Below are 16,445 nucleotides of genomic sequence, written 5' to 3' on the forward strand. Positions count from 1 at the left end.
CATATGACTAGTATAAAGCCACAGTGCTGCAGTACATCTTCCTTGTTTTGAATTTTAATGCCCCAGTAAAAGTGGTGGATCCACTTAGCCATGTACCGATTGGCCTTGTCCTGATTCCCTTCTGCATCAGGGTAGAAGTTGTTCTCTGGAGCTGTCCTTGACATGGTTAGAGTTTGCTCTTCCTTTATAGACTTCTATCATCCTTCCCTCAACTAATCCTTAACTCCCTGTATACTCCACCTTTCCATCCATACGCTGGTTTTGCTGCTGGCATGACCCTCCATGGATGGAGGCAGGGAGGATTTGATCCTAAAAATATACATAGCAGAATAGCTGTTAAGATCAGGTCCCCTCTGCTCCTCAGTGCCTATGGCTAAAGAAGTGTGTAATGCCAATATCCATTGGATTAATAATAAAGTTTTTCGCTCTCAAACTTCCCCTTGCTGATTGAAAATGGCATTGCTGTACACTACTAGCTTCATTGCTAAAGTTTTACTAAATGTCAGTGGAGTCTGTTGAAATAACAGAATCTCTCATGATATTTGTCCTATTTTTTCTGAGTTGTGTATCTATTTTGTTTAAGATAAAGATATCATAACAGCAGAAGTTAATTAATTTTATTTTTCCCAAGCATGCTCTTGAAAAATGGGGCTTTTTAAACAGCTAAGATATTCAGCATAAAAATGAAAAATTCTTTGAAAATCTATTTGCGATATAATGTTTCTCTGATTAATAACCCTTGCAAATGTGTGTTCATTATACCATAAACATGACCTTTATAAGGACATTAGAAAAATCCAACTGCTGAATATGCCAGGTCAAGGATTTTTAAATGTCAGCAAGTATAATGCTTTTAAATTAATGTGGGTTTACAGTACTCAACTGTTAGTACTATTTTTGAATTTTTTAAGGCTTCATGGTTAAGCTATATTAATGGAACCTGACACTAGAAAAGGGTACATTGGATTGACTCTAGTGTTGTTTAACAGGCTCCCACATGCAGTTCCACTGTGAGGTCCATGAGGCTTATAACAACCTTTTTGTTGAGCCCTGCATCAGTTACTCCATGGCGCACTCTAGGAGGTCTTTAATCACAATATATTGTAAGCTTCCTGGAGGGTGAGGGAATCCAGAATGCTCCAGCTAATACTGGAGCAGTCAGTCTGGTTCCCAGGAAAGATATTGCCACAACTGCTGAACCCCACAAAAGAAAGGGGTTGTGCTGGGTGAATGTTTGGCCAAAAATCCAAGCTGGCTGAAGAGATCCTGAACACTGCAGGTTTTCCTTGTCTGATGAATGCATTTATACAATTGTTTATGCTGTGAGTTCATCACATTGCAATGCCAGCCAAAAAGTGCCCATGCTCCTCACGAGAACTGGATCTAGCTGCCATTGTATTTAATTTGTTAAATATCCATTGACTTCTAATGAAACAGGTCTGAGCATAGACACTGGGTGAAAGCTGCACATGGAAGTGGCTGGCCAAGATGAGTCCTTTGGTTCTTTATGTGAGTCTACATGGTCAAAAGAAAAGGGACAACTGCTTTCCTCTGTAGCTGGCCCTCTTCTGCCACCTGTACTCCGGACAAGATCCTCTAGGCTGGCATTCTGATGTCATGATGAAAATGTTAGCATAATGTTATGCATTATGGGCTTGGTTTCAGCAAGCTAGTCTTTGCAGCTATAACCCAGGCTTCCCCATGATCATCCTGCTCTAGTAAAGAAGTTGGTATTGCGGGGGTGGAGTGGCTGACAAGAAATGAGCATCATTGTAGTTTGCCAAGAGAAAGGAGAGCTTGTGGAGCAGACACAGACAGACCTTTCAGTTGTTCTCCAGAGTCTGTTTTCACTTTTTTTTTAAAGTAAGGTCTGATCTACACTAGGAAATGAGGTTGGTATAACGACGTCACTCAGGGATATGAAAAATCTGCACCCCTGAAAAACGCAGCTAAACCAACCTAACTCCTGGTGTAGACAGAGCTAGATAGATGGGAGAATTCTTCTGTTGATCTAGCTACCACCTCTCAGGGAGGTGGATAATCTACACTGATAGGAGGACCCCTCCTGTTGGCATAGGTAACGTCTTCACTGACGTGCTACAGGGTGTAGGATGGGGCATAAAGCCAGGATCTAACCTAGTGAGCAGGGCTTTAAACTAGGTTCACCGGGGGAACCAAAGCGAGACCAAAGCCCTGAGGTAAGTGGGGAAGTGGGATACCGGGAGGAAGCACAAGCAGGAGCGCGCGAGAGGGAAGGGGTCCTGCCTATACTGAGAAAGAGGGACGATCAGCGAGTTATCTCAAGTGCCTATACACAAATGCAAGAAGCCTGGGAAACAAGCAGGGAGAACTGGAAGTCCTGGCACAGTCAAGGAATTATGATGTGATTGGAATAACAGAGATCTGGTGGGATAACTCACATGACTGGAGTACTGTCATGGATGGATATAAACTGTTCAGGAAGGACAGGCAGGGAAGAAAAGGTGGGGGCATTGCACTGTATGTGAGCTCTGAGCAGTCATACTGCTCCTTAAGTATGAAACTGCAGAAAAACCCGAGTGTCTCTGGATTAAGTTTAGAAGTGTGAGCAACAAGGGGATGTTGTTGTGGGAGTCTGCTATAGACCACCGGACCAGGGGGATGAGGTGGACGAGGCTTTCTTCTGGCAACTGACGGAAGTTACTAGATCGCAGGCCCTAGTTCTCATGGGAGACTTCAATCACCCTGATATCTGCTGGGAGAGCAATACAGCGGTGCACAGACAATCCAGGAAGTTTTTGGAAAGTGTAAGGGACAATTTCCTGGTGCAAGTGCTGGAGGAACCAACTAGGGGCAGAGCTCTTCTTGACCTGCTGCTCACAAACCGGAAAGAATTAGTAGGGGAAGCAAAAGTGCATGGGAACCTGGGAGGCAGTGACCATGAGATCGTCGAGTTCAGGATCCTGTCACAGGGAAGAAAGGAGAGCAGCAGAATACGGACCCTGGACTTCAGAAAAGCAGACTTTGATTCCCTCAGGGATCTGATGGGCAGGATCCCCTTGGAGAATAACATGAGGGGGAAAGGAGTCCAGGAGAGCTGGCTGTATTTTAGAGAATCCTTATTGAGGTTACAGGGACAAACCATCCCGATGTGTAGAAAGAATAGTAAATATGGCAGATGACCAGCTTGGCTTAACAGTGAAATCCTTGCTGATCTTGAACACAAAAAAGAAGCTTACAAGAAGTGGAAGATTGGACAAATGACCAGGGAAGAGTATAAAAATATTGCTCAGGGATGCAGGAGTGAAATCAGGAAGGCCAAATCACACCTGGAGTTGCAGCTAGCAAGAGATGTTAAGAGTAAGAAGAAGGGTTTCTTCAGGTATGTTATCAACAAGAAGAAAGTCAAGGAAAGTGTGGGCCCCTTACTGAATGAGGGAGGCAACCTAATGACAGAGGATGTGGAAAAAGCTAATGTACTCAATGCTTTTTTTGCCTCTGTCTTCACGAACAAGGTCAGCTCCCAGACTGCTGCACTGGGCAGCAAAGCATGGGGAGGAGGTGACCAGCCCTCTGTGGAGAAAGAAGTGGTTCGGGACTATTTAGAAAAGCTGGACGAGCACAAGTCCATGGGGCCGGATGCGCTGCATCCGAGAATGCTAGAGGAGTTGGCCGATGTGATTGCAGAGCCATTGGCCATTATCTTTGAAAACTCATGGTGATTGGGGGAGGTTCCAGATGACTGGAAAAAGGCTAATGTAATGCTCATCTTTAAAAAAGGGAAGAAGGAGGATCCGGGGAGCTACAGGCCAGTCAGCCTCAACTCAGTCCCTGGAAAAATCATGGAGCAGTCCTCAAGGAATCAATTCTGAAGCACTTACAGAAGAGGAAAGTGATCAGGAACAGTCAGCATGGATTCACCAAGGGCAAGTCATGCCTGACTAATCTAATTGCCTTCTATGTCAAGATAACTGGCTCTGTGGATGAGGGGAAAGCAGTGGATGTGTTGTTCCTTGACTTTAGCAAAGCTTTTGACACGGTCTCCCACAGTATTCTTGCCAGTAAGTTAAAGAAGTATGGGCTGGATGAATGGATTATAAGGTGGATAGAAAGTTGGCTAGATTGTCAGGCTCAACGGGTAGTGATCAATGGCTCCATGTCTAGTTGGCAGCCAGTATCAAGTGGAGTGCCCCAGGGGTTGGACCTGGGACCGGTTTTGTTCAATATCTTCATAAATGATCTGGAGGATGGTGTGGATTGCACCCTCAGCAAGTTTGCAGATGACACTAAACTGGGAGGAGAGGTAGATATGCTGGAGGGTAGGGATAGGATACCTATCATCTATTCGACATTGGTGAGGCCTCATCTGGAGTACTGTGTCCAGTTTTGGGCCCCACACTACAAGAAGGATGTGGAAAAATTGGAAAGAGTCCAGCGGAGGGCAACAAAAATGATTAGAGGACTGGAACACATGAGTTATGAGGAGAGGCTGAGGGAACTGGGGATGTTTAGTCTGCAGAAGAGAAGAATGAGGGGGGATTTGATAGCTGCTTTCAACTACCTGAAGGGGGTTCCAAAGAGGATGGCTCTAGACTGTTCTCAGTGGTAGCAGATGACAGAACAAGGAGTAATGGTCTCAAATTGCAGTGGGGGAGATTTAAGTTGGATATTAGGAAAAACTTTTTCACTAGGAGGGTGGTGAAACATTGGAATGCATTACCTGGGGAGGTGGTGGAATCTCCATCCTTAGATATTTTTAAGGTCAGGCTTGACAAAGCCCTGGCTGGGATGATTTAGTTGGGGACTGGTCCTGCTTTGAGGAGGGGGTTGGACTAGATGACTTCCTGAGGTCTCTTCCAACCCTGATATTCTATGATTCTATGATTATGTGTAAATTGCATAAATTAAGATGTGTAGGTCATTAACACCACAGTAAAAGTGCAAATGTTTTCATTTTCCTGAAGGTGGGGCTTTGCTTTGAAAAGCTTGAGAAACACTGATTTAATGGCACTTTTTCTTCTTGTTCAACATACTAACTCTGGTTGGCATTTAAAATCAAAGAAATATGTTGAACACTACTTTTCATGTATCTTAACAGTGGATAATTGTAAGGCTCCATGCTTCTCTGGAAGGTTGCAACAGGTGTGAGACCAAGGAATGATGGTTCCATGGTTAGGAGGCTGGTATGGAACTTGGAGAATCTGGGTTCAGTTTCCTACTCTGCCTCCAATTATTTGTGTGGCCTTGGAAAAATCCCTTAACCTCTCTGCGTCTCAGTTCCTCATCTGTAAAATGGGGATAATAGGGTTTCCCCATCCCACAAAGGTGTTATAAGGATAAATAGTAGACCTGTGCATAGGGTGACCCGCTGTTCCAATTTTTATAGGGACAGTCCCAATTTTTGGGTCTTTTTCTTATATAGGCTCCTATTAACCCCGACCCCCTGTCCCGATTTTTCACATGTGCTGTCTGGTCACCCTATCTATGCAGATAATATTAATTCTGTTTTGTGGGGGTTCTGATCATTCAAAACCTCATTTCATTCCAGTTTGGAATGGAAACCGAACATTTCTAAATTCTCTGTGAAAGAAATTGGAGCCCAGGCTCCAGCGAGAGCTGCACTGGAGCTGCTGGCCCTAGAAGCCTTGAGGTCCCTGACTCTGGAGCTGTGTACCCGGTAGATTGCGGTGGAGCCAGACTGGTGGGTTGGCAGGAAACCTGCCTGTGTTCCTTTGGAAACTTGGTTGAAATTAAACTGTCTCCACAGCACATTTCAATTTTGATGAATGGGCAAGCTCCAATGGAAAATTTTGTAGGAATTTTTTCTGACCAGCTCTAATAAATACATTAAATATTGTGACACACTCAGGTACCATTTATTCCTTGGAAAGCTATGATTATAAGTGAGATCTGGGGTACAATGGGTTAATATGCTTCATGGCTAGAATGTGTGAAGTACTGGGTTCTGGGTTCAGATCCCGTTTTTAGTAGATTTTAGATTAATTTGATTTTTTTTTAAATTCTTGTTTATGGGGGCAAGAATGTCCCCCATATGCACTGTGAATCAGCAGTACAGGGGATTTGAATGGTTTCTCTTGTACTAAAAACAGGAGGAGGTGGAAGATCATGTAATCAGTTTCATGTGACTACCATTTGAGTTACATACAAGCAGCAGAGAAATGTGCTCCCATATATGCATGACTATAGGGACAGATTCATTATGCTATTTAAATATATCTTTCTTAAAATACATTTTTATATCTCCCAACATGCTGCACCCATACTGTAAATGCAAAGAAATAATGTAAAACTGAGGGTGCGTTACTTTGCATCGGAATACATAGTCCCAGGTTGCTATAAATAAATTAGAGTTTATTTTCCCAAAACAAGTTACGAACTTTGCAGGAATCACAATTACATCTAGACAAAAATAATTCTCTAGATATCAACAGCTGAGTCACTGTCAAATTCATCCTCTGCAAAGTTATCAACTCTTAATGTGACCTGCTGCAAAGCCTATGAAAGAAAAGCATGGATCGCCATATGTTGTACAGGTTTCTAGGCTTCCAACTTCCCTACTCATGGAAGTCAGAGGGAGTTTTGCACAAATAAGGACTACAGACTGGACCCTCATTTCTAAGGTTTATTCTCTGTTGTTAGGTTTCATGTAATCTTTTCTGAAATTAAAAATGATTATATCACACATTAGTATTTGAATCTGAATATTTTCATTTTCAAAAGCATCTTGAAGATTTTTGCAATATGAAAGAACAGCACTAAAACTTGTAATACCAAATGAGAAATCAAGTGCATATGCTTCTTTAAAAAACTTCAAAGAATTGAGACCTAACATTATACATGTTAGGCATCATCATCAGACTTCCAAACAATATGTTGCTATTGCAGCATTGGACAAAGTAACTCAACTCTAATGTAGATTCATTAAGATCAACAGGGATGAGTACCAGAGATGAATTTAGTCTGCCAAATTTTAATATTTAAAATAGATCTGTTTACATATAAATAATATATAGCATGAAAAATCAAATTAATGTTCTGTATGCTGAGTGTGCATGCTCTAAATACTAAAATAGTACAGTATAAAGGCCATTTAGCCTTTAAATGAAGAATATTTTACCAGTGGAAGTTAAAATAATTCATCAGTGGATACTGTTTATTCTGGAACAGAAGTCATCTTGAAAGTGCCAGTATAGCACTTTCTAAGACAAGCATCTGTTGCAAAAATTCAGACTATTGATCCAAAGATGGGGAGCTTGTTCAGAGCCAAATGAACAATTTAGCAGTAAGAACATTAGTAAGGGAATGTGACCTAGTGGTTGTAAGATCACATTAGCCTGAAATATTCCTGAAAGGCGGATCTACATTTCATATCCCATGGACAAACCAATTATTTTCAAGCTTCCTGTAGTTCTCCCCTGATCTAAGAGCCTTTTGCATCTGTCTTGTTACAATTCTTTAAAAATCTCCTTCCAAGTTCTCTGCAGATCTGAGTGTAGTCAGTGTTTGTTCAAAGATTATGAAAATTTAGTATCCATTATAGCCAGCCCATCATTCTTAATGCTTATATCTTTTCTTAATTTGTGAACAAGATAATTTCAGACATGTCAAGAACACTTACTTGTCCTCACTGGTGACTAAGGGCTGGGTCCACAAAAGGACTTAGGTGTATAACTGCTCCTTTAGGCACCTCAAAACCACTGCTCAGCCACTATCTAACTCGTTAGGCACCCAGGGGACTTTAACAATCGGAATTTAGGTGCCTAAGTTTCTGCCAGTGAGCATGAGTACAGCTACCTAGGTGCCTATGCCATGCCTAAGCCACAGCAGGAACCTCAAACTAGGTGTTCGCCGGTGGGTCCAAATTTGGTAAACAGGCTCTGAGCATGCCTAAACATACTAATAACTTGCGGAGGAGGAGATGGCCTCCTTATCCACTTTTAGCTCAGTGATGAGAGCAGTCACCCAGCCTGAGGGAAACCCAGCTTCAATTCCCCTCTCTGCCTGCTTTGGAGAAGAGATTTGAACTTGTGTGCCGTAACCACTGGGCTGTGAGGTATTCTGGGGTGAATTTTTCTCTGTCTCTCCTGTTGAAGCCATTCCACTGTATATAAATAATTAGTCATTGGAGCAGATGGACTGGAACCTGGGTTTTACCCTAACTGGGCTATAGTCATTCTCATTTTCTTTGGCTTGATTAGTATTTAATTATCCCACTGGGTGGCAAGGCACCTAGAAGTTAGGGCGTTGCAATGCCTAAATTGCTTTGGATCTAGCCCTAAATCCATGGCAAGTTTAAAATTTAAGCTGTTTTGAGATTCAAAGCACAAAAAACCTTAATTAAAATAAAACAAAACAACTTATGCATCCCCCTACCCCAAACACACTTGTATACTGTAAAAAATGTCTCAGCTAATGTTGAACATTTTCTGGGGAAAAAAATAACCTTTGGGCTCAGACTCTGCATAATACATTTTAGCCTTTAACAGTGATTGGTTGGCTGACTTTAAGGTCCTGTAGAATGATGGTTCTCAACCTGGGGGGCCGCCAGCAGGTTTCAGGGGAGGCTGCCAAGCATGCCCAGCATTAGACTCTCTAGGGCTCAAGGCAGAAAGCCAAAGCCCTGCTTCAAAGGACTGAAGCCCAGGTGTCTGAGCCCCACCACCCAGGCGGAAGCCGTAGCCTGAGCAATTTATCTTCGCAGTGCCCTCTGTGGTATGGGGCCCCAGCAATTGCCCTGCTTGCTACCCCTTAATGCCGGCCCTGGCTTTTATATGCAGAAAAACAGTTGTTGTGGCACAGCTGGGCCAATAAATTTTTATTGCGGGGGGGGGCAGGGGAGGGATCAGAAAAAAAAGGGTTGAGAACCCCTGCTGTAGAAGAATGGGGGGCTTTTCTCTTGTCACCTTTGCCTCAGGTAGTAAAAACCCTCCATTAAGATACAGGATTGTTATTTCCGAGTCCCATTAGCTCCAACCAGGCTATAAAGGGAATATGAGTGTTACTGTGAGCCAGAATGAACTAGGGTAAGAATGACGGTTCTGGAGAGGATTCCAAGGAATAGCCATGTGGGGAGAAAGCGAATGCTGAGACTTACATTTTGCTATTGGTTTTGGTTTACTGAAAAGGAGACCCCAGGATGGGAGTGAATTTAGACACTAGTTTAGGGTCTCGGGTGATCTGCTGAGAATGGAATTAGGGATTCAGCCTATTCAGACAGCCTAAAAGGAAAAGTGTTTGCCAAGTAGAATGAAAATAGAATTCAGAATTGAATTGTTCTTTCATGTTATCTTTGTTGTGGTGGCAGTGAGTGATGGAATAATTTTGAGAGGATTAGATTAATAGTTTACATGAGTTTTAGAGTTTGTGCTCAGTTGCATAGCACCTAAAGGTTCCAAATACTTTTTAAAATTATCTAAACTGTTTGAGTCTGCAAAATTGAAATCTCATTTCTGAGATATCTGGCTCTTCTTCTTCTGGAATTTAAACGTGAAGTTGAGGGAAAGGATGAGGAATGCGCATGTGCACGTGCAGAAGGAGAGGACAGGTAGGCTGACGAGTAGAAAATCTTTCTCCAGGTCCAGGTCACAAGAGTTGTGGTTGCCCAAGCTGTTCGGAGCAGAATGTCAGCGGGATTGAGGGATAAGGGCGTTGCCCAATCACTCCGGCAACCAACAAAAATCGTATTTGTGTACTCTCAGTAGCAAACAATCATTGTTAGGCCCTTCAGTACTCCCAGGCTATTTTCTGCTGTGTCATCATTGTTGCATAGTTGATAAAGGGGTAGCCGTATTGCAATATATATATACACTCTGTGTGTGTGTGTGTGTATATACATACACACTCCTCCTCCTCACCTAACAGTGACCTATAGAGTATATCAAATTTTCATTTTGAAACAACTTTCTGTTAAGAAATTTATTTTAAATTATTATATCATACAATATAATAGAATCAAAAACAAAAAGCAGAATGTTTTTATTTGACCTGAAATGATTTATTTTTAATTTTATTTCATGGACATTTTCAAAATTCTTTAGTAAACCACACTCCCTTTCCCCACATTATGCATTACAAAGTATCAAATTGCATGCTAAAGGGAATGAGTAGGAAAGGTGTTTCATGCACAAATCACTGCTGGCTTTGGAGTAACATCTGCTCATGTGAAATATCCCATCTAGAATGTGAATCTTACATGGCAGGAAAGTGCTGCGTCAAGTATAGTGTATGCTCACAGACACAAATGCAGTATTGACTGCTGTACTTGACTTAAAATACTGCAAAAATAGCCTTTTTAGTGGCAACATAGTCAACTGTCGAGTTGGGAGTGAGTGGAATTAGTTGAACTTTTCAGAATTTCAACAAAACAAAAATGTTTCTTTTGGTTATAGAAAAGGGCAAAGGTTCAAGTGGGCGAGTTTTTATTTATTTTTTTTCAAAACCAGTTCACTCATATTTACCCAGTGTTTAATTTGTAACGAAGAGGTGCTGGGGCTCAAGCAGTTTTTTTACATTCATAACTGATGCAGCAAGCCAGAGGTACAAGGGCTATGAACTGCCAAGCCTAGAGGTGCCGGGGCTCAGCCCTGGCACAAATTAAGCACTGTATTTACCATGGATGTGTTGTCAGTGACTCTGGCAGAGGAACTATGGTGCCTGTATTTTAGATTCTTCGGAATCTCGGCCAACAAATGATTGCCTCAAACTTAGTTAAAATACTAAAGTTCCCGTGTTTCTAAACAGCAATATATTTTTCTCCCTTGTGAAGAAAAAGCTGGGCTCACACCCCAGACATGAACACTTCTGAATTTTGGGGAAGTTTAAATCCAGATTAGGATCTGAACTTTTTGTTGGGATTCTGGCTGAACCACATCACAAGTCTGCAAATACTAAAGTATTAATAGATGTCTTGCCACTTTAAAAAGCAGTAGTGTAGTGAAGGTCAAGAATCACTTTATCTCAGGATAATTTTTAAGGGAATGTTCAGGGCCTCAAGCGGTGCCCAGTTCATAGCAAGACTCTGTTCTATCCCTGCTGATGACCTCTGAGAGGTGAGCCTATGTCTTCCTCAGGCACTAAGCACAGGGTGTCAAAGGCATGCGGTGAGGAGGACAATATTCCATTTTTAGTTGTGGTCTATAGGATGGGGTGTGAATATACAGTTGAATATCTCCCTCCATCCACAGTGAAACTCTTACTACAGTCAACGAGAGGTTTGCAAAAAGAGCCAGAGTAAGTATGTCCTTCATCTAATAACTAAAACCGTGTAGGTATTGTTGTTACTTGCTAAATGCATTGTTGTCACATTCAGCATTGCTCAGTGGGAAAATGTACTCACCTCTATGACCACCATATTTTATTTCTTTTCCTTCTCTGTTCTCCTTCCTCTTTTTGTCTCTCTTCCCTGTCTATCCTCATTTTCCTTCCCTCTGCTAGTAATGAAATTAGATTCAATGAAATTAGACCTGCTTAAATAGCCACTAGTCCTGGTATACAACTGCAAAGTGTATCCAAATGTACTGAACAGGGTTGGCTCTTAGCAGGGAACGCACATCCAGTGTGATGTCAATGCTATGACAGCAGAACTCTCCAAAGCTCCAGGTTCTGATTACCTACAGCAATGGCATTGTACTCCCCAGCTTCTTACAGGATGACATACCATAAAGGATAAAGTGACTCCTTCTATGATCCTTTATCAGTGTCACATGACAAAGGCCTCAGCTACCTACTGTTGCCACCCCTCTCTGCACAGTGCCATCTAGTGAGAGGAACACAGTTAAAAATATAAACTTCAGCCAGCTCTACAGACCATTGGTTGGGACTAGGAGCCTCTGGAACTGAGTTTAAAAACCCAGGACAATCTGGGCTAAACAGAGGACAAGTATACTAAGCAGCCCAGTTGCTCCATGCAATTGCCGTAGTGTCAAACACTCACCCCACTTGATGTAGTTATGTATGCTGTAAGACTGTCAGGTTCTCCAAAATTTGATCTTTCATTTTTTTAAAAATGAAGTTTCTCATTTTATGGGTGCAAACATTGCATTTGGTTTACACTTGGAAGGTAAACAAGGGCAGCTCTGTACTCCTGTGTCTACAACCATACAGCTTAGAGCAATGGCCGTGCTCTCACATGCACCCTTCATCTCACTGGGGTGTTAACTCAAAAGACTCTGATGATATTTCAGAATGTCAGCATTGAAATAGTTAATGCTGATCGTTTAGCAGATGGGATGCAGAATGGGTGGGAGTGAAGTCCATGAGGGGGAGTCCTCAATAAGGTGGTAGTCACTAGTAGGAGGTTCCCAATTCCTGATCTACTATAAATTGAAATCCCAACAAACAGATGAGGAATATCTGGCATCTAATAGGCACCTTGGCTAGGACTTTACTTTTTTGCAATAGTATGGGTGATTTGTGGTTGGACACCACTTTGAAATAATTCTTTGCAAACATCCTGGGGCCCTCTTGCCTACCCATATACTTACCAAGTTTTCTTTCTCTGTTTGGCTGGATTTATCTTGTGTAGCACTACAGTGAGGCCTGTTAGAGTTATTTTTTACACAGTCCACGTAATAATTCCATAGGTTCATCTAGTCCGGTATCCTGTCTTCAGCAGTAGCCACTTCACTAATTTCTGCTATCAAGCAGATGATAAATAACTTTCCAATGGACTATGGTGAATGCAGACTTCTTGTCGTATTTTGATGTGGTCTCTGTGTGCTCGACTGCCTTACTCGTACAGTCCTGATTCTGTGCACTCTTACACAAACATAAATCAGCAGTAACTCCAACAGAGTCAGTGCAGTTACCCTCGTGTGAAACCAGTGTGAGAGTATGATGAACTTTAAGTTAATTCCTTTGGTGTACTAGTGACTAATGCGTCCTTTTCAATAATACTGTGTCAAGTGTTTCATAGAGGAACTGAAAAGATGTTAAAAAATATTGCCTTTGATCATTTGCCTCCAGCTGAATTTATACTCAGAAGCCGAAATGCTGATGTCCCTGCTACAACTAGTTAATTAAATCTTGTGCTGTTAGCCCTCAATTAGAAGCATTGAGTCGCAACTCTGATTAGCAGATTTGCTGGCCAAATGTGGACAGATTTAGTGGGTCATTCTGACTGCTGTATATATGAACTCTAATGAGAAAAATATACTACTCGTTTATGAAGCAAGTGTGTGTGTGTGTGTGTGTGTGTATGTGTGTGTGTGAGAGAGAGAGAGATATTTTTGATCTGTCTGTCTCTGTGTTCAGTGATGTGGGTAAAACTCCCTTTCCATTTTGGCCTCCTACCAGCCTCTCAGATTAGAAGAATACTGGCAGATTTCAACAGTTTCCTAGGATTCAAACAGTCTTTAATTAACAGTGAATTGATGTTTTGGAATGTAACCAAAATATGGGAGACGCTGGAAGACGAGATTGGGCTTGAATATTTCCAGCTCTCAATTATCTGGACTATGTTGGGATCTGTGGCAAGGGGCAAACAAATCTGTAAAATCGTGGTTCATTACAAACAGGTGGCTGCTTATTGGTATGCAAAGGGATTTATTCATTTACATAATGTTCCCTCAGAACTGTTCATTGGTAGCTTTAGCAAGGAGGAGCTTTTCTGCCTTACAGAGTTCTGAACCAAGCCCATCTACCGCAAGAGCAAAAAGTGTCTGTCAGCAGCTTTAGAACTGCAGTCGCATTCAGAACTTTGACAAACGCCCGTAATGTGGTATTTGGTTTATGAGTTTGCATTCACAATAGACTTTTACTGGTCAACGCTTGAGGCAGGAAGGTATGATTTGCTACTTAGGTTTAAGTTTGTGCAGAAGTTGTTGGGCTAGAGAAATAAATGAGCTTTAAGAAAATAAAATTTAAAACAAACAAGTGAACGGAAGAGTTTTGCACAGTCACCAGCTGAAATCATTTTTACTTCATGGAAGAGTAAAAAAACAAACAAACCACTTTTGCAGCTAAATTGATATGGAGTGTTTGAGTAAAGGACTGTGGTTTCAGCTTTGATTTTATAATAGAATCAAGTTAGCTGAACACCTAAAGGAAAGTTTGACTTGGACTATACTAACATTTCAAGATAATCCAGGGGAGGGAAATGGAGGTTTTACTAGCTAATTTTAGAGAACTGAAAGACTGATATCTTAGTCAATTATCAGCAAAGAATCATAAACATTAGTTAAGCCTGTTGCACACTTAACAATATAGTAATTTGATGGTAAATACAAATGTGTGTGTTTAACCTGACACTGGCATAAAACTCTTTCTATGTTTTTTTTTTATACCAAGAATCACTTTCTTACTATCTTCTTTCATATTTTTCCTTGAAGGTGGTACATGCCAGAGCCCTGCTCTTCCAGCCCTGGTGCGTACTCCAGCCCCACCATTACAGCCATCGCTGGATATTAAACCATTTCTTCCATTTCCCCTGGATACAGCAGCAGCAGTCAATCTCTTCCCCAACTTCAATGCAGTAAGTACCGCACTGGTGGATTAATGTCTATTCCGCTGATTTACAATTCTCTGGAGATACAAGTAGGCTCCAGATGGAACTTTGTCTTCACTTAGGATATGAGGACATTTTACCAGACTAGGTTTTGGTACATGTGTTACAGGGTGGATCCAAGATGAATATCTCTCATGATGATGGAATTCAATTGTCAGTCACCAACACGCTTCACTAAAAATCCTAAATAGCAACATATGTGGGTGAATATCAACAGCAAAACTTCAGGGACAAACTGAAGCAACAATGAAAATAGAACTAATACACAGTATACTTGCAGATTTGAATATCAGAAAATGAAACAATGTACTTTTCTCTTTCATCAAAGGATTTTTTTTCTTTGCCCTTACAACTACCATAGATTTTGCATAGATTTTAGTTTCATCTTTAATAATTACTAATTATAAATGATCCATCACACTTCGAGAAAAATGTTACCATTTAAATGTTTCCATCCATTTTTTCTAACAAAAGTCTATTTCATAATTCTTCAATTTTTCCTATATCTGCTGACATAATTAATTCTGTAAACAAAATTGTAACTTGGTTTTAAGTTGATATCACATTTGCTGCATTTTACTATTTTTTGCCTGACTAAAAGCAAGCAAGCACCAATTGCAGAACTAAAAGCAAGCACCAATCATAGCCCCTTTTGCAAGATGCACAAAGCCCCTTGCCTTACATACAAATACTAGATGTTGAAAGAATACTAGATTAAGAAAAGATAGAAGAAGCTGAAACTTCCAAATCAAAAGAAAATAATTCTAATTCATATATATATATGATTATTATTATTAATTATATATATAAATAATTGAAATAATTAGGAGTAGTAAAAGAACATGTCAATTCTCTAATTAGTAATTTATAACAAATATCAGTAATTAAATATTAATCTACTTGTTTATGATGTTTATGGGTATTCTATTTACTATAAAGTTATTAAAAATGTACTAATTGCTAATAATATTTGCTAGTCTTAAATACAAGCAATTAACAAGAACACATATTAATGAAGACCCCAGAAGCAGTAAGTTGCAAGCTGATTACTTTGAAATCCTCAGAAGCATAGCACCAATTCTAAACTATTCCCTAAAAAAAGTATCCCTCTTTGAAAGACATTTCATATCCAGAAATGTCATAAGATTAAATCCCACAGGTTTTTCTTACCTGTGTTACTGATAACATGTTTTGAAACTCAGGGGCTGCCAAGTGCCATTTCAAGTTGGGGAAGGGGTGGAGGGGAGGGACATCGCCCCCCTTCTGACAATCCTCTTCCACACCAGCAGCCTGACCCCTCTGGCCCATGAGCCCCGTTGCCCACCCCCTCCAAATCTGAGTGAATGGCGTTGTGACCTAGCACAAACCTGAGTGGCATTGTGACCCATGCACCAGGCTGCAATGCCACCTATTCAAATTAGGACAGAGGGATAGCTGAGCCATATCTGAGTGAGTGGCATTTCGACTTGGGGTCATGGGGTTGCAGCACCACTCGCATTTGGCTTCACCAAAAAGTGGTCAGGCCATAGCCTGGGTTTTTTCTCCCTAGCTCCGTGGCCTATTATAAAATTAAAAAAGAAATTAAAAATCTTATTTACTTTTTATGATTTGTGCTGCTTGTTTACTTTTTGCATCTAATCCAGTGTATAAAACTGGCCAATTACACTATTATTGTCAGTTTCACTTGCCAGTTTTCATTCACTAGCAGAATTGCAGTGTTGACTGAATCCTAAAACTTCAAGTATAACTTAAATTATGAAGCCACATACACATCTTTTCTGTTATTTTCTTTTTAAACAAAATCCCCGTTTAGGGCTATTATGTCATGTACCATTAAGTGGCACTTGCAAAAGCATACCAGTGCTGCAGGTGACTGATAAGCAGGCACTATAAGGCCGTTCCAGAAAGTGCCTTTTCTCAGAATTGATACTTTGGGAAATGG

General features: G+C 40.9%; 1 protein-coding gene across 4 annotated transcripts in view; it reads left to right on the top strand.

The window, feature by feature from the left end:
• Window positions 1–16,445, top strand: part of ZNF385D (zinc finger protein 385D) — a 616,194-nt gene that overhangs the window by 379,489 nt on the left and 220,260 nt on the right. For all 4 annotated transcript variants that reach the window (XM_073333495.2, XM_073333496.2, XM_073333499.2 and 1 more), the window contains one exon: window positions 14,328–14,470. In XM_073333495.2, the coding sequence (XP_073189596.1) occupies window positions 14,328–14,470 (143 nt within the window). The remainder of the gene's footprint in view (window positions 1–14,327; window positions 14,471–16,445) is intronic.

This window comes from Lepidochelys kempii, chromosome 2 (assembly GCF_965140285.1).
Source record: "Lepidochelys kempii isolate rLepKem1 chromosome 2, rLepKem1.hap1, whole genome shotgun sequence".
NCBI classification, from domain to species: Eukaryota; Metazoa; Chordata; order Testudines; family Cheloniidae; genus Lepidochelys; species Lepidochelys kempii.